Genomic DNA, 19,381 nt, shown 5'->3' with positions numbered 1-19,381 from the left:
GCCGGCGCGGCTGCTCGCCCGCCCCGGTCCCAAAGCCGCCCCAGGGCAGGGTGATGGGCAGTGCGGCCGTCGTGGCCCCGGACGGCGGCTCTGCCGCGCTGGAGCCCTCCCCGGCTATCCTGCGGGGTCTGCGGCCCGGGCATGGCGGCTGCGCGGCTCTGCGCGGCTCTGCCGGCGCGCACCCCCGGAGGGGACCGGTTTCGAGCCGTCTGCTTTCCCCGAGGGATTTCAGGTTGGGTCGCTGCAGCCCATGACACCGGTTGCCGGACTGTCTGCAGCCCGTGAGGAGTGTCCCCCGGCTCCCGGGTGGCCCCCCAGCATCCCGAGTCGCCCTCCTCTCTCGGCAAGGGCTTTTCTTGAGGTCGCTTGTTTAAATCCCGAGGAAGATCGCTACCCTCTGGACCTCGGTGCCTACCCGTGTTTGTAAAAGCACAGACCTCTGCAGCGAACTTAAGAGTCATTTGTAATCCTCAAGGGCTGGGGTATGGTTTTGGCTACGTATATATGTATATACACTGCATAACTCTTACCCTAACCTGCATGTATACATATATGTGGTGTATATGTCCAGTCTGTATGCATGTGCCCACTGCAAATACGCTTTTTTGGCTGGACCTGGGGCATGGAGCTGCAGCAGCCTCACCTCTCTCTCCCGGGCTGTTACCTCTGGCATGATATATTTCCCTCTAACAACTTACAATAAAGGTAACTCTGGAAAGAGGCAAAACAGTTCAATGACTTACAGCCAAGTTGGTATTTCTACTGCAAATGCCTACGCTGTTGAAATCATTATTTCATTAAATCATACCTCAAAGCATTATTTTCCTGAAAGCCAAATCGTGACCAAACACACAGAAAAACTACATTGACCTTAATGCTGAGCTGCTCTGTCTTCCAGTAGGAAAAATGAAATGCTTAGATCTGTGCCCCTCTAGACAGGCATTTCTGTATAATTGTATTTTCTCCTGTGACTGATAGTGCACAAAGTGATTTGGAAAACAGTAGGAAGCAACAAGAAACTCCAGCAAAAGTTTGTATTAAATCACTTTTAAATACTCAGTTAACTTCCCGGTTTGTGTCAGACTCTTATTCTCTACTCTTGCTCAGCCTGCCAGCACTTTCAATAAAGTTTCAGAACACCACCAACAAGCAATTAAACCCCAAACCCCAAACCAAAGTAAAAATCCCACTCAACATGCATGCGTTTTAACATGTATATTTAAGATCTAAATTTTCTTCACAGCCTGTGACAATTGAGTTAGTTGTCTACTGAATAGCTACAGAATGTGTAGTTGACCGGCTTGCAGATAACATGATTAATGGAAGGGCACTCTGTTACTTAAATTGCAACGTAGGGAAGTGATGTGAATGTCTGTGGTGAAGAACAGGAGAGAGACTGGAGGACAGAGGATGTTACCAACGGTTGCACAAGACAGCCTTGGGAGAGGGAATAAGACAACATGGGTCAAGCTGGGGCATAAGCTAAGCTCAAGGAGAACCAAATGGTTAATGGACCAAACAGAGAATTACTTGAACTATGCGGGACCTGCCCTCTTCAGCACACCAACAGATCCACCCTCGAGCAAAGAGAGCCCCCTACTAACAAATCCCCACCCCCCAACATGCGCAGTGAGGCTAAAGACCACTGTACCTTTAAATGGAGACAAGGCTCGTGAGAACCAATGAGGGTTGATTGTGACTGAACGTAATCGCAAACGAGTTTTCAAAGTGTACGAAGTGTTTTGCTGTGTGAAGAGGTGTGCTGGCCCCGTGGATTTGCCACCCGGCTCCCACGCCCGCGCAGACACGCAGTAGATGGCACCTCGGCCGCGTGTGCGGCTGATGCGTCGCCGGGCGGCCGGGCTCGGCCTTCGGAGGGGCTGCGCGACACCCCCCGCTGGTAGCGGCACGTCCCGGGGCTCACCTGCCTCCCTGCGGGGCCGCGGGCGGTGCGGCGGGTGGCGGTGCGGCTGGTCGCGGTCCCGTCAGGATGGGAAAATGCGTCTCCAAGTGTTTTGCCCGCGCGGGGGGCGAGGACAAGACGGTATTTTTGCCTTTTTTTATGCCTTAGGGGAAGGCAGGAAGGTCGCCGGTACCGTCAGCAAGCCCGTGCTGCGGCTGCCGGCTGGCGTCGGGGGGGTGTGTGCATCCCGGGGTGGCGGGGAGGGGAGTGATGCGCGGCTCACAGTGTGCTGAACTCCGGTTCGCCGGGGACGGGTCTCGCTGTCGCTTTCACATGCACTGCGGTGCCTTATATAATTGTGTCCTGCAGTCTAAATGTAAGGCTTGGATTTTCTCGAACCGAGGAGGAACTGCTGGCACCTTCCGTAGTAACAGTCAGCTTGATTCCTTGCTATGCTTTTCATTTGTTTTTAATAACCAGGTGGGGTACAAATTATAAAGGAAACTTGCATAGAGTTTTAAAGTTTGAAGAGAGATTATTCACCCTCTAGTGTCCCAAGGTTTCACCTAGCCTTTCTGACGGGATTGATTTTCCAGTCTAGAGGAAGTGAAACAAGGTAAAACTACTTGTTTTCTTGTGTCAGGGTGAATCTAAATCAAATTCCCAGGCACCAAAATGTGTTGTGTAACAAATGTGAGTGCAGAGGTAAGTACATAGCTACAGGTAGCAGAACAGCATGTGTGAGAGAAGTTGTGGGACATTTCTAACACATTGCTTTTTGCGCTATTCTTCTGGAAATTTGCCTGGATTTTAAGTATGCACAGAAGAGGGAGAGAATGAACATATGCATTTAATTTGTTTAATAGAATATCTTGGCAGAAACACAGGCTTGTGCATTATATTCTGTTAGAGTTTGGCTTTTTAAAATACTCATATACTCTGTCTAATGAAAAGCTGATAGTATCTCCCATTCACCTAAAAATATGTTCAAATATAGCTTGAGATATGCTGCTAACCAGGTTAAGAGAAAATGTATAGCTTAATATAAAACTTGTTAAAGTACAGTCACTGGGGGATATCTAGATGCTTGTAAACTTACTGCTATGAGGTTGGATTACCTGGTAACCAGTACAATTGAAACAGCAGTATAAACCACCTCTTCTTTGAAGGAAGACACTAGGTTATTTTGAACAGCATAGAATCATAAAATCATTTAGGTTTGAGATGACCTTAAAGATCATCGAGTCCAACCATTAACACTGCCAAGTCCACCACTAAACCATGTCCATAAGCACCACATCTACATGTCTTTTAAATGCTTCCAGAGATGGTGGCTCCACAGCTTCCCTGGGAAGCTTGACAATCCTTTCAGTGAAGAAATTTTTCCTCATATCCAATCTAAACCTCCCCTGGAGCAACTTAAGGCCATTTCCTCTTGTCCTATCCCTTGTTACTTGGGAAAGGTAACCAACGCCCACCTTGCTACACAGGTAGTTGTAAGGAGCGATAAGGTCTCCCCTCAGCCTCCTTGTCTCCAGGCTAAACAATGTTCCCTCAGCTGCTTCTCACAAGACTTGTTCTCTGCACTCTTCACCAGCTTCCTCAGCTGCAGTGGGATTCAGTTATTGTTTCTACACGTATTGTCTGAGATATTTATTCATACAAGAGAATTTCCAATGTATATGATTCTCTTTCCAGTGATAATATAAGGCCTTGCCCCAGGGAAGTCTGAATAAAGCACAACAGTAACCAAGCACCATTTGCAGGTCAAGTTTTTTGTGTGGGTTTTTTTTTTTTTTTGGTTTTGTTTTGGGGTTTTTTTTGTTTGTTTTTGGGTTTGGGTTGTTTGGAGTTTTTTTAGTTTGGAATGCGTTGGATACAGAAAAGCTATTCTGAAGGAGCAGTTTTAATAAGTGCCACAGAGCATCTGTGTGCAGTGCATAGTTTTAGGAGGTATCATAGAGAATTAGGAAGTGTTTGTGGAGATACTGTACATATATTTGGACCTCAGAGTATATGCAAGCATGTAAGTTGGCAGGGAGGAGAGACATGTCAAGTTGGGGAGCTAACTCCAGGCTCCTGTGTTTACTTCCTAGCTGCAGTTGACTTCCTATGTGGGTCTGGGCAATTTTCTGATGTTCCTTGCTTGATTTGACCCATTTTTGCAGTGGATCTACTATTACTTACCTATTGTTAAAAAGTACCTGGAGGTTTAACTAATTAGTATGTCTAATGAATTAATATCTCTCAGGTACTTTGCATTTCTCAGAGGAGAGATGTTGTAAGGAAAACCTCAACTCTGCCTCCCCATCCCACAGTTATTCCTGGTCCAAAGCAAAATCTTGACCTGTCTCCCTGACAGTGTCTCATTGAGGATGTCTACCTGTTGGCTGAAGCTCCATGCAACTAAAGCAGAGCCTTTCATAGAACACTTTGGGTTGGAAGGCAACTTTAAAGGTCATCTAGTCCAGCCTCGCCCCGATAATAAGGAGGGACATCTTCAACTAGATCAGGTTGCTCAAAGCCCTGTTCAGCCTCCAGCCCCAAGTCTTCATCACTACTTCCCTTCTTAATCTGTTCAGACAAGACCAGCATCTTGCCCATCCTCAGGCCTGTGTCATGGCATCTTTTACCAAGTTATTTTTCCAGGTCCTCATATGCAATTATATCTAAACCGTGCAGATGTTTCCTGAACTCCACTGCTAAGTTAACTGTTATTTAATTAGATTAATTCCTCCTTCCTTCCTACCTCTCTGCCTACCTACCTGACTACCTGCTAGTTCTTCTGGAGTTGCTTGGATGTTGCACCAATACAAGTCATCATACCTCAGTCTGTCCTCAGGGAGTGTTGAGTTGAATGGAGAATACATCAGTGCATTTTGTTGTCTGTTTCACTTGCTGAAATGCAATCTGACATTGAGCCTTTCACGAAAGAAATATTGGGAGGTCTGTATGCTATAAAGCTGATGATAGGAAAAAGACTTGCTACTGTGTCTTCTATTCAACAGAGCAGTTGAATATTAAGCACAGAGCAAACATACTATTCTACTTGTTCTGTTTTATTTATTTTCTGTCTGAGGAGATGGGACATATTCCAGACATGGGACTTAATCATTGTATGGTAGATTATAGGTATGAGTAAGAAAGTTTCCTTCATCTCCATCATGAGTGTAATTTTATTTTATGAAAATTACTTCAGTATCAGAGTAATTTCTTGGAATGCAGCCAATGGAAGACCTCTCTCATCAGTTTTCCAAGCAACAATGAAATCCAGCATCCATTAAAAGTACCTGAAAAATAAATACAACAGTGGGCACAAACCCCACTGTTTTGTTTTCACATTTTGGCCAGAAAAAATTAACCCCAAATCACATTGAAGCAGGTTTTTTTCTCCCTTGCTTGAACTGCCTCACTGAAATGCTGCATATCTGCACAATCTTCTTACAGTGTCTCTGACCTTTTCACCCACTGGAAACAGCTGTGTCACTAGCATGGCTGCTGAGCCTTTTTAAACCTAGGTTGGATTTGGCCCTTAGTCACTAACCCTCAATGGCTTGACTCTAACTGGTGGCCTAGTAAAGGACACCTACTGAGATCCTCTGATATGCTGAGTCTGTTAGGAACAAAACTTCTGGGAGGGCAGGAAAGGTTCCTGCTTACCCTGTCTTCTCTTTCAAGTATTTTGTTGAGATAAATTTTAACAAATCTTAATTCAATGGGATATCCTGTTAATTTGGTTTCTTACAGATTTGTTTCGGGGGATTTTTACTCATGCGTTTCTGAATTTCCTAACTGCTTTGATGTTTTGACATTGGATCTATATGAATCTCAGCATTGGACCTGATAGCTTTACATTCTCTGTCAGATCCAGTTTTGCTCTGCTGTAATGTTTTTTTCCCTAAGTTCTAGCATTCCCAATTTCCCGGCTGCGCTGACACTGAAGTGCTGGTTATCTGCAGAACCACATTGATGATAACAAGGAAGGGCTTTTTCATTTTGTGTTAATGTCATGTTTTACACTGGTAGCAGGAACATGGGCAGTCCAAACCTACTGTGTTACACTAACAAAACAGGTTGCAGTAACACAAAATGTCAGGAATTTATAAGTTCACTGTGCACCCAGGAGACCATAAGGTTGGTATGATGATTAGCCAAAACTACACCTTGCCTCTTTTGCAGAAGAGAAAGATGAGGACTCATGTGCTGTTGGTCTCTAAAAGAACCCTCTGAGAAAGAGGGACTACTTGAGACCTTGGCACTGAGGGCAACCCTTGCACATCTGACCTCCCAGGAAACATAAATACAAGGTCCCAAAGAGCAGTCAGAAAGCTCTAACCAAAATAAAATACAATGCAAGAAGTATTGGCAGGGCAGGCAAGTGACAGGGAAGCCACCTAAGCTGTGCCAACACCAGCTGCTGGAGATAGCCCCAGAGGCTGCTCTGGAAACCATGGCCCCAGCATAGTGGGAGACAGCCAGGAGGCCCGCTCTCCTGGTGGGGTGGTGTCCATGCTGAAGTTTGGGTTATAGGATAGCATTTTTAAGCTGGTACCATAGTGATTCTCCACTCTTTTGGAGAGAGTCTCCCCACCAAGTGTCCTCAAGGGTAGGACAAAACTTATCTAAGATAAAACATAATGTAAAAAAAGGATTCTGTAATATTTCTTATGGAGGATCAACATTTTAACAACTTCTTTTTCCTAGGTTGTAATTTTTTTACTCGCTTTTAATTCTTTATGTAAGTAGAATAGTAACAATCCCACTGAGTTCTGCTCATCTGTAGGTGCTGGCAATGATTTGTACAGAGCTCTCTTGCTTTAAATGGGTTTTGTTTCAAGTAGTAGGAGCTGGTAATTTGAGTGGGTGCTTTTCTTCTGCAAGCCCCATATCCAGTATATCCCTGTGCACACACCTTCAAGGGCAACAGTCCTGGCAATCTGTCAAGAACACTTCTTAAAATTACTCCAGTGAGTTAAACAGACGGTACGGGCAGATGCAGTGATATTCTCCAAAAGGGGAAACCTTATCTCTGTAAGATGGCTGATTTGGGAATCTGTGTGAAGGGCTATGTTTTTTTAACATACGAGGCTATATTCATCCACACCTTTTTTTTTTTTTTTTTTTTTTTTTTTTTAAATTACTTAATAATAATAAAAAAAACCCAACAAAAAGCAACAGAACAATCCACTGCATTTTATTCTGAGCCTAATGCAGTTGGTCAGGGCTGGGGACTCTGCAGTCCTGGCACACAACACCCTGTGCATTACTCAGCAGAGTACGGAGCTGACTGTTTGGAGGAGCCCAGCCTTGTGTGCCTGGCTTCTTCCCATAACTGAGTAAAAAAGATTCCCACATCGCCTGGGTCTCCTTAAGCACCCAAGGATCTCAACTGAGCTCACTTTATCACTCTATTTACAGCAAAACTTTCCAGAAAGTGTCTCCCTTGGATCTGGTAGAAATCATCCCAAAACAGCAGTGTGTAAAGGATTGATTTAAATTCCAGATTCCGGTTTCCTGGTATTAGCAAAAGTAAAGCTTTTGTGTTATTTCTCTTAACAGTTTAAAATTAGATGCCGGAAAAATAAAGAGAAACATTAAGCTTTGAAATATTTATTTTTTCCATTTACATTTTGGTAAGACAGAACTAATCTGCTAGCCTATCTGCTGTGTATCTTACTGCTGAACTAATCTTTTCTGTGCCCTAGATTGTTATTAGCCTTGCTTGATTATGACTGAAAGATTTACTTTCTAGGACTGCTTATAATTCCATTTGCCACTACACTGCTTTTTCTCTTAAATATTAGTTTTTTGTAGTGTCCTTTAAAGATTCTTGGCCTTTTCTAACCTGGGACAAATTTATAGTAGGCTGATCTAGTTTTCCTAATCATTAATGATCTTCCCAGCATGGTATGTTCTTTGTCTTCTTCCTGATGTGATTCAGGACACATTCCAATTTAAAGTGCCCTTATGCTTCGAATCATTATGCTGGGATTTATTGTACTAAACCAAACTCCCATAGATTTTATTGAGGCTTTTCTCTGTCAGTTTGCAGAGCACTCAAAAGATACCTGCTGTCAAAGTCCTTGCATTTTAGTAATAACACCTTAGCATTGTTAATGTAAATATGTTTAAATTTTCCTTTGGCCAACTCATCTGTTTTAATTCCTTAAATATTCGGATTTCTTTTGAGACAGTTGAGGAAAAAAGCTCTTTTTCTTTACAGACAATAAAATACCAGAAATAAATGTGTAAATAGGCATGAACATTAGGCCATCAGTGGTGTTTCTATGGGTATGTCCACCATGCTTAGAACGGTGTAAGTACAGTAATCTGCTTGGCAAATTTGACTGCATGACCATATCACTATGTTTAGAGGTGGTTAAATGCAGGCATCAATAGATGCAAGTGTTTTCACAGAATTAAGAAAACCATCTTGTACATGCAGTCCAGCCATATATGGTACACAGATAGAACAAAAAATGATAAAAAAATAAAAATGTCCTTTTAGACCCATATGAGTAAATAGAGTATTCTGTGCTGTCCTGTACATGAGTGTGTGTACCTGTATTTATAGAGATACCAGGTATTTGTAGCCAGTGAGTCATGGCTCCTAAGCCTGATCTGAAAACGGAATGGGTTCATTATAATCCCACCACCACCTCACCACCCTACCCCCCCAAAAAAAATCTGAGGAATCAATCTAATCTGCTTTACTAAATGAACATGTGAAAGTGCTTATCAGGGATAAACCTGGGGACTATACATGTTTCTCTCTTTTTCCTCAAACAGAATGAAAACACCTTTGAGAAAATAAAGGAGTTAGAAGAAGAGCTTGCAAAGATCAGGGATGAAACTGGTAAGTAGTACAAGCAAAGTAACAACAAAGTGTTTTTCTCACTTTACACAGTTATTCTCTGTGCCCTAATCCTGGGGAGCGTGCATACATGTGATGAAGTCTTTTCTGAAGCCCAGTGTCAAGGGGTTTTGTGGCTTTGCAGGTAACTGTGATTCTACCTCTTTGTTGTGGAGATGGGACCATCACCACACATTATCTTTACTAGACAAATTGTTCTTCATAAATCCATAGCTTCCGTTTTCAGACTATGTACCACCACTTCCAAGGAGAAAGCACAGTGTGATGAGAAGTGGGAACTTGGGACCTTTGTGGTGCATGGTGCCTGGGAATGCATTGCTCACTTACGTACATTTGCATGTTTGGCAGTTCAGCTGCAAACTTAAGGATATGAAGCTCAGAACTTGCTTATTGATATCTCTAAGGTCTCTTCCTGGTTGAAAGACAACAAAAGCAATGTGTCCCATTCAGTATTCTCTGTGTATCTGCATGCACCACTTACCCTCTTTGGTTTCTGATCTAGACAGGAAAGACAGGGATGGTGTAAAGACATTGCAACTCTTGACAGGGAAGATAGGCTTTTGCACTGGCTTCAGCCAGTTCTGAGCTCTTCTGGGCTTAAATCTCCCCAGAATGGGTGTGATGTTGAGTTCATCTACTCCAGGGCAAATAGAGAGGAGGAAGGGCACCTGGAGGGAGGACCACTGGCACAGGAGACACCCTGAGCATCAAAAGTTGTTGGAACCACTGATGACTAGAGCTGTGAACAGGGGGGACCTCTCAGATTTCTTTGCATGGGGGACCCCAATTGCTGGGTCATACACTAAGCAGAGATTGTGCCATGTGGTGGGAGGGTGACTTGGTTTGCAAAGGGGGAGCACAGGCCAAACCCCTGCAAGGCAAGTAGAACTGCAGATCCTCCCTGTGCTTCGTGTTCACCTTGCCTGTGACAACCTACCGCAGAAAAGCTGAGCACAGCCCTTTTCTGATGCCCAACAGCTTGTGCTCCCTGCTGTGCCCCTCTGAAATTTTTTGGCTGATCATCATTTCATAGAGAGCTTTATTGTCCCCACAGCCAAAGGATACTGCAGCAATAGCAAAACAGTGTTTCTGGTTATTCCCTGATGCCTGCCTTCATCCATCCTCTGCATTTCCACAGCTCTTACAGAGGAGTGGTTGCCAGTGGTACATTCTTTAGGCAGGGCACATATGAAGCTTTCCATTGAATACCCTCCTTTCATTTGGAAGCCCTACCTCTTTCTAGCAGGTTGGGTTTGCTCATTTTCATGAGTGCTTTTGTAGGTGGTGGTGACATGGGAAGGAAAGGGACATACAGGGCTGGAGATAAAGAGCAACTCTGCTTCCATTACACCATGTTTGTGCAGCTGAGGTGGATACAAATCACTGGTGGCTTTGCTAGAGAACTTTGCCAAGGATATGACTGACTGCCTGTTTGGGAGTCCCAGAGCAGCCTGTTCAGTAACAGGAGATCACTGTGCTGCCTGCCCTTGCCATTGCTCTTGTGCATGCAGCAGTAAATACCTCCTCCGCACCAAACTGGGTCCTGATAGTCCATGGATACAGTTTTGGTAAGAATCCCAAATGCTTCAGAAAAGCAGTCTGAGGTCTCAGCTGAGCTGTACTGCTTCAGAAGGCAGATTAGCCATAGATATGTATGTGCTTTCTTTCTCAAAGAAGGGAAAGATGGTGTGGGATAGTCCTTTGCTTAATGGTCCAGTAGGCATGTGTGCTGGAGAGGAACCATCACGGGCCACCTCTTCCTGAGCAAGCCACCACTCTGGGAAACACTGAGATGCTGAGCAGAGGCTGCTTAGGAGCAACAGGGGTAGCTGGTGATCTGTCACGCTTGTTGGAGGTATCCCCTCCATGCAACCCTGAGGTGCAACATACCCAGGTAGAAGGAATCCCAGCAGAGATGGACAAAAAGATGAACATGTGCAGGTATTGCTCCCCAGCAACATGTGAAAAAATTCATCAGCAGTACATATCCTGGTATGTATCCATTCATATGGAAGGTGAATATTTATGGTTTTTAGTGTAATTCAAAAATTGTTGGGTAGTCTGTTTTCCCTTGGAACAAAATTATAAATTTAATTTTTGTGAAGCAACCCATTTTTCAGATCTGTGGACAAGGTGAAATGCCATGTGCATGAGAGCATTTCTCATTAGTGCAGTTCTTTGCCGTCTCTAAAGCAGTGCAAGCTGGGGCTGTGGGTGCTACTGGAGATAAGCAGCCTGCCTGCACTATAGGAAGGTTATTCTGGTCTCACTGTCAGATGAATCTGTATGTTGTACAATATTGTACATATTGTACCAAGCTTTCTGCAGGTAAAGAATGAAACAGTCATTTATTTGACAGCAGCAATCATAGGTGATTCTGTGAAGAAATACAGGGAAAGTCTACGGAGCATGTTATTTTGACTATAACCAAGCTGTAGTTCTGACTTGTCTTGGTCATTTTAGTTAGTAATGTCTCATTAATTTAAAAATAACCAGTGCAGTTAAACAGCATGGGTGTTGGTCAGAAATTCCTGATTTCTCATGTGTAAATTCACCATGTCAGACTCACTGATGCAAATACCTGGATGAATCAGTAAAACAGGGCTGGGCTAGCCAGGGTTGATACAAGCAGTATGTACATTTAGTGGTTTAGGCAATAGCTCTAATTCAGAATTATGATTGAGGTGCTGAATGTGCTTGGTTTTGAAAGCACACAGTCCTCGTTAGCTTCAACAGAAACTGCAGGATTCTGCTGTACAAATCAATGAAACTGAGATATAATCCACTGTTCAGGAAAGTCAAAATATATTTTTAAGGAAGCCTCTGTTGGTAGATAAAACCGCTGCTGAAGCAATAGCAGTGATGGAGCATTGTGTAAAACAGCCTAAGGACCTGCACCCTTCTGGACCCAGGCAAAATATTTAGGTTTGGATAACACCGTCCACCTTTACCCCCAGCACTGCTGTGAAGTATCGCACCTATCTGAAACCAGCGTGCAGTGAAATAGGAAAGTGATTTTCCTTTCCCAGCCCTGAGGAGGAATGTGGCCTCTATAAATGCTGAGGGACTTGTTATTTTATGCAGTAAGATTTGCACATGTATTTTGGTAGAAATACCAAGGCTAGAAAAACATGACAAGCAATCATTCTACATTCAAGGCACTCATCGTTATAAATTATAAATATAAGCACTTTTCAGCTGCAACACTTAGACTCCTGGAATAAAGAGGTTTTGAACACCAGCTGTTTCCCTTCGAACTAATGGAAATTAAATGTCAGAATTACCTGCTCCTTTGCTATCAGGCAAATGGCTTTTGAAATGAGTTCAGAGGAGGTATGAAGATACACAAAACCCTAGATGAATGGAAGAGAATCAGATGTCAAGTTTAAAATTTGCATTATCTGTGTTCATGAGAGTTTGGGAGCCAAAGCCTGTGTGCCACCTCCTCCTGGATATGCTTCCTAGTCAGAGGATCCTTAACCTGAATGAGGAAGCTGTGATTTGTCTGTGAATCTGTGGTCAGGAGGAAGAGTAGGATCTGCAAGGGGAAGAGTCTATTTGTCATGTCAGAAGCAGATGGTCCCTTCGTGAGGCCACATGACACCGGCCCCCCAGTTCCCATGAGACTTGCTCCCCCAAATGCAAGGTGCCAGGGCTGGGAAGGCTGGGCTGTGGCTCAGCCTGGGTTTGTGTGGGAGGATCAGTCCTTTAGTGACATCTCCCTTTCCCTCACCTTCCCAGCCCGGTGTGAAATGAGTTTTGCTCATCTGTTGCGCATTGTAAAAACCACTCAGTGCTCGGGGAGTAGGGCAGCAATGGCAGCTGCTCTCATTTAACCCAGCACGCTGTCATCCTGGGACATGCCATGTTACATCAGAGTCATTTCCAGTCTGTAAGCAGCAACTGAAATACCTACAGAGAAGGAAAAAGAGAACCAGGGTGTAACTCCCCTGGATAGCAACTGATAGCAGTTGTGCTCTGTTTGTCTTGTTCCATGTCAGTAATACATTTATATAACTTTCCTTAGTGATTTTTTTTTTTTTCTAGAAGATCGCTTCTACAGTATCCATATCACAATGTCTGAAAGTAAAATTCAGTTTCCCAGCAACGTTAGTGGGTCTTCTGTTCAGGCATCTATTGTCAGGGCCCTGCTGGAGTCAAATCAGCTTGATTCACCAGAACCACCTGCTGAAGCCACAGCTGATTAAGCACTGGCTCCAGCAAGGCAGGCTCTCCCACGCTGATTCCTGCTCCCCAGCCAGGTAAGGGAGCCACAGACCTTGTCTTGGGCTGCATGAGTGTCACCTTCTGCTACTCGTGCCCCAGCAGAGCCAGGCCCAAAGATCCATCTCCTGCCTAAGAAGAGATTCAGTCTTTCCTCATCACTTCAGTCCTTGGCCTCATTTTCTTGGTCTGGGAGGCTGTGGTAGGGATCACTTCTTCTCATAAGAAGTGTTTGATATTCAGTACAGGGCAAATTTACTGGGCAATGGCCTCGTTTTCTGCCTCCTGTATCATTGTTGGGTGTGTGGGAACATGCCATGCAGACACTCTTTCCTTGCTTTCCCCTTCCCTCTATTTTGCATCTGCATCAGGGTTTGATTTTCAAGAGGTGAATATTTTGTTTCAGGTTACAGAAAGTTTTTCAGATATAATTTCTTTTGGTTAGAGCATGTCATTTTGTTGCCCAGCCCTCCCTGTGAGCTGAGTAATCTCATTAGAGAGGCTGGAGAGACATGAGGTTCATTACAGCTCCAATTTAAAGCTTGAGTAAGCTTGAATTCTACTGAACACAGAGCTGCAAGCACTACCCCTTGTCCTCTAGCTCTGAGATCAGTTTGTATGTCAGAGGAAATAAAAAATACAAAAGCAAGAGAGAGGGTTTAGAGCTATAATCCAAACTGCCAGGAGACATTTCAGCTAATGACCGTATAAATTGCGCTGTTCCATTTTGGGTATGAGGCAGGTGGGAAAGCTTTCTATGGGCCACTGCTGCGGCGCTGAGCTCACCGGTTCAGGCTTGCTTTCCCTCTTCCTGTAAGAAGCAGAGAGCTTGAAAGGGACGCAGAGTCCCTCTTAGTGTTCCAGAAAACATTAGGATTGGAACAGGACCCCAGTAGTGACATTTGTCTGGGCATACGGGGCAAGTCTGGGTATTACTATGCAGTAAATGTGGAAGCAGGGCTCTAAACAGGGTGAAAAATAGCTGTGTGGGGAAAGACATGGTTAGCTTTGGTGGCCAAACTACCTCGCATGGGTGCACCTAACATGACCCATGGTCACAGCAATAGGTAATTCTGACAAATTGATCCTATCCTGAAAAAAATTACCTGAGTGATACCATATTAGAAAGAGACAGGAAAATGCGTTTGGCTTTTTTTGCCAGATATTGAGCAAATATGTGGTCATAGGATAAATACGTTTCTGAAACACTCAGAAGTTGTCTACACAGGGAAACAGCTGCTTCCAGTTCAGTGATTCACAAAGCCATATTGGTCTGTGTGTGGCACGTGCATTTTAAAAGGCAAAGGAAGGATGACTGGCTAATATAGATGGTACATTTAAAAGGTGGTAATTTTTTGAAACCAGCTATGGGTCTAAATCTGAAAGAACTTCTAGTAGTGCCATTAAAAAAAATCTCTTCTTCTCTAGTGTTTTTCTGAGTGTTATGGTCATGATGATTTTAATCGCTTCTTACCTGTTGGATCTTTACAAGTGAGCAAACTTGCTCTCTAAATGTAGTCTGGCTGACCTTTTCCAAATTGCATCAGGTCTTCAGTATCTGGATTGATTGAAACCATTCTTAAGAAAGCAAAAGTCCAAGGATACAGTGTTTGTGACACTGCTGTTCTGGGACCTGGGGAACGATACAGCTGAAGAACAAAATGGGGAAATAGACTGAGTATCCTTGACTTGGTGGAACTGTTGGAGCTACAGCTTCTGAAACCAGTTGTAGACATGGTTGTAAATTCAGAGACATGGTCACGGGGTTAGTTCACAAGAGTAAAAATTTTCTGATTGCCTTCAGCATCAGCCTTTCATTTGCACTCTCTGATTCCATGAAGCACACAAGATAGTGGTTTGAATATAAAAATATTTTAAGAAGTGTGCATTAATGAATTAAAGAGATCCTTGATGGATCTGGTGCAAAATACAGGTTTATGGGGTGAGCAGCTTCTAACAGCTGGAAGATGGGATGTATGAGATGCATCTCCTCCTGCTCAAGTGGGCAATGACACCCCCTGCATACCGGGCACAGGATGTGCCTAGACAGCCCAGGCAGCTTCTGCCTTTCTGGCACATTGCTGGAAGTGGGGAATTTAGCCAGGACTATGGCTTGTGAGAAGGAGGTAAGAAAAATCTTGTATCCCAGTTGAAAGGATTTGTGTCAAGTGATTGTCTCACATGCTGTTTCTTATATCCAAGGCAAAGTAAAAGCCACAAAGTCTTGATTTTTGGATCCAAGACTGTGCTGGCCAGGAGGGGACATCCAGTCACCCTGCAGGTCCTCGGAGTTCCCAGATGATGATGATTATTATTATTATACTTCATCAGATCCCATTTTTACATGTTCTTTTGCATACTCTGCCAGTGCCTCTATTTAAACAAATGCATGTATGTGTGTGTGAGAGAGAGTGGGACAGAGAGAGAAGCAACAACCAGAGCTTGATGGCTGAGATTCATGGGAGCCCCAGAGCTGGCGAGAACCACTGTGCTCAGTGCTATACCAACAGATCTGATGCCACTGTTTGCTCCCAAGGAGTTCGGAGCCTGACTGGTGGTCTTGTCTCCATAGTCCTCAATACAGAGAAATGGATGAAACTGCAGAGCGAGAAGGTGGAGTTGGAGAGGTCCTTTGAGGAGAGGGTGAAGCAGCTCCAAAGGGAGCAGCAGGAGGAGCTGCAGGTGCTGGAGCAGTGCCTGGAGGAGGAGCACAACATCAGGAAGAAGAGCCTGGAGGAGGAGCACAGACTGCAGCTGGAGCAAGTCAAATTGCATCATGAGAATCAGGTCAGTCTCCTCCTGTTCCCTTTGAAGAGCAGACCATGCCAGTACTGAGTGGGTTCAGGTAACACATACTGAACGCTCCAGCATGTAGACACTGGTAACAAACTGATGACTGGATAAAAATATTCTTGACTATCTTTACTGCTTTTCCCTTTTATTCCTGTTGGTATTTCTACATAGTAGTACATTATATTGCCATGTCTTGTCTTCACGTGCTTCCAGATGTTTTACAGCAGCAGTATTAAGACTAGCTCTGCTCCCTGTGCATGCTTGCTTTGCAGCCCACCCATAGTAGTCAATTTGTATGAAACCAAGGGTTGAACAAGAATCTGCTCAACACAGGTAAGGCCAGCAGAGCCCTGCCCGTGGTTATTTGTAATGCTAGTTAAAGGCTGTACAGGGAAGCAATAGGGCCCATGCAATATATAGCCTAAATATCAAGCAGGTAATACAACCCAGGTTCCCTGATTTCTGCTCCATCATTCAGTCTAATCTCTTAGGTTGTATGTCCCAAGTGCTTCTCCTTGCTTTGCTTTCTGTATGTAGGTAGGAGTACTCTCACATGCAGCTACTTAAGCTTATTTTTAACAGCTAGAGTGAACAAATGCCGTAACTCCCCTATGAGCACATCTGATGTGGTAGAACATCCTGCCCTGGATTATGGCCGTAATGCCTTTACCTGGCCTTTTCTCATTTTGCATTAAGTGGATACAGTTCTGATTTTTCCAGCTGCAGCTCTTACCCGTTACCCCACACCACGGTTCATGATGGCTTTTCTCACACAAGTATCTGCCACGTACAGGTGTGCTCTGCACTGTGTGCTGTCAGGCTTTGACATGCCGTGGGGATGGTACCCAGGCATCTAGTGTGCGGAAGGGCCAGTCATCTGTAATATGTGAGCCCAGCAAACAGGCCTCCTGTTTGCCAGCATTGTTCTCTCCAGCCTGGGGGTTTTCCTAATGCCCAGGGCAGCTGAGGTGGTGGAGCATGACTTTTTCACTCTCTGAGGCAGTGTAAATTGGCAGCAACAGTGCAGTGCAGGTGCAGTCTGTGAAATGAATGGATGTGACCAAAGGTCAAGGAGGAGTTTTTATGTCTGCGTGCTCTGTATCTAAGGGTATCTCCATTGTGCATTCAGGGGCTGTGGCCTGGAGCTCCAGAGCTGCTGCTCCCTGCTGCTTGTGCCCAGGGAGTGGGCTGACAGCAGGCACTGCAGTGGGTGCAGAGTGCAGACAAGCCCCGTACTAGCTTTGGGCTCAGAAGCAAGCCAGCCCCATCAGCGTAGCCAGGGCCCAAGCTAATTTAGACCGTTTAGGAGGTAAAGGCTGGCACAGCACTGTGCAGCCGCAGCTGAAGCACCTCCAGGACCCACGGAAAGGGACTAGCCTGCACTGAGCTCACAGGAGAGGAGAGGAGAGCACAAACACAGCACAGCAGAGATGACAGCCCACTGTCTTTAAGGTCAACTATTTTTAAAAAGGGAAATGACACCATTTACTGCCTGTGCTTGTTGTATTGTAAAACACTCCTGGGGTGGGAGTGCAAATACAAACTGAGATGGTGACAGTTTGATGTCATTCATGTCACAGCTGCCCAGTGTTAGATTAATTGTGTAACAGCAGTGGTACACTGGGACTGGGTGCAGCATGGTCCTCACTGACATGTGGGTCAGACAGCTGTGTTGGACAGACACACAGCGTCCTAGCCTGCGCCCCAGAGTGCCTGCTGCCCTGCGCAGCACCATGCGGTTTGGGTTGACTCTTCAGTGGCAGGACATTGAAGAACTCTTGCTGGACTCTTACCTGTTTTAATTGCTGTGCCTTCTAGTTGTTCCTGATTTACAGTTTGTAATGTGTAACACAAAGGCTATATGTAACTGGGCTGTTTTGTCCCAGACAACCTCCTGTTTTCTGTTAGTGCATTGATTTTCTAAGATGCATTAGAGGGTGCTGTCAAATAGGTTTTTGTGTTCTAAAGAAGAATTTTCAAAATCTCTCTAATGCTTTTGAAAGCATTCAGAAAGCATATACTGAGCCATGTCTTTCAGTTATCATTTCAGTTTATGCAGGACGGTTTTCTTGCAATGCCCTTCAAATTTTCTGCTTTGCTTTCTGATATGAAAAAGCGGTGGTGTTCCCAAAAGCCTTAGCTTTTTTTCTTTCAGTGTGTCTGTTTGCCTAGTAGAAGATACTCGCTCTAGCTGCAAACCTTACCTCTCCTGGACCACCAGGCATTAGCATTTGTGAAGGCATTTATTCCACAAGCTAATTTTTTGCTGAGATAGTGTATATTTTATCTCTGCTGCTCTTTGAAGCACTTCTGCAAGTTTCCAGGACCACAAGAACAGATGGTGGGTTTTGTCTCCTCAAGCTGATGAGTGCAAGAAAGAGTGATACTGGTCACCATAGAACTTGACTAAAAGTATACTTTTTTTTCTCATGTTCTCCTCTATTGCGATTCTGTTAATCATCACACAGAAGCAATTTGTCCCTCTGTGGAGCAGATAGTTCTCTCTCCTCCAGCCCTATGCTTTGCTTCAGAGTTCTTTGTTCTCTGAATTACTGAAGATAACGTAAATGTTTCCACTGATTTGAAAGTGCTGCTGTGCCCCCAGTATCTTAGAGTTTAAGCCCACCTTTTCAATCTGTGGTTCCGTTAGCATCTCATGATGAGTTTTAGCAGGTTTTCCCTTTGAATTCCTACTCTGCCATACACCCATCCTGTGTCAAATGCTCTTGGATTGGAGAGGCTGACAGGCCAGGTTGGAAAGCTGCTCACCAGCAATGTTTCTTGGCCAAGGAAAAGGAGAGCTCTGTCTAGGAACCAAGGTGCATGAGGAATAAGGAACCCTCACCGCTGCTGACCCAAAGGGTTTGACATGTTCTGATTCTCCCTTCCCCTGCTTGGAGGAAGAGGAGAAGCACCCAGCTTAGAGCTTAGAGCATAACAAAAGAAGCAAGCCTGCTCAAGGGACTGGCGTCGTTCAGCTCTGTTGCTGCTGAGCTGGTGCTGGTCCCAGCCGGTGTTGGGGCAGAGGTACCTAACCCAGGAGCTAAAGAGCTCTTACCCTCGATGTGAGCCTCATCCTTGAGCTGTCCATCTGCATGGGGGACTTTAAGCTTGCGTTCATGAAGGCAATAACAAAAGCTAAATCCTTTTAACCATGGATCTGCATATATTTCTGTATCCACAAGTCTAATATGGAAGTTAGTCATCCCTCTGCCGTGGTTTCCAGTCACAACCTAGTCTTCCACACTGTTTTGCTGTAGTCACTGTTTAGTTTAGATAGCAGTCTTTTCTTTGGATACATAGTTGAAAGGTTTTGGAGGCTTGGCTCTCTCTGAGGAGGTGAGGCAGCTCTTTCAGCATAGCAGAGCATGGGAGCCAAACTCCTCACAAACCAGTCATGTGTGCCAATGCATCCCAATATCTCTCATATCTCCTTGCAGCTAAGGGCAAAACTGCAAAGTGAAGGCTGCGATCTTGGCTTGCCTTCTCGCTTGAGCTGCTCACCTCAAGCTGTTTGGTCTGCCAACTTACTGAACATCTCCCACTGAAGCCTTCTCTTGATTTTACTTTATTAAGGCTTTAAAATC

At 44.6% G+C, this 19,381-nt stretch overlaps 1 protein-coding gene across 1 annotated transcript in view; it reads left to right on the top strand.

The window, feature by feature from the left end:
- Positions 1–19,381, top strand: part of MTUS2 (microtubule associated scaffold protein 2) — a 317,018-nt gene that overhangs the window by 279,285 nt on the left and 18,352 nt on the right. The window contains exons 9-10 of the mRNA XM_040584399.1: positions 8,693–8,759; positions 15,574–15,788. Coding sequence (XP_040440333.1) covers positions 8,693–8,759; positions 15,574–15,788 — 282 coding nt within the window. The remainder of the gene's footprint in view (positions 1–8,692; positions 8,760–15,573; positions 15,789–19,381) is intronic.

Source organism: Falco naumanni, chromosome 2 (genome assembly GCF_017639655.2).
Source record: "Falco naumanni isolate bFalNau1 chromosome 2, bFalNau1.pat, whole genome shotgun sequence".
Lineage (NCBI taxonomy): Eukaryota > Metazoa > Chordata > Aves > Falconiformes > Falconidae > Falco > Falco naumanni.
The sequence above is the reverse complement of the archived record's forward strand: the minus strand, read 5'-3'. Positions and strand labels throughout refer to the sequence as shown.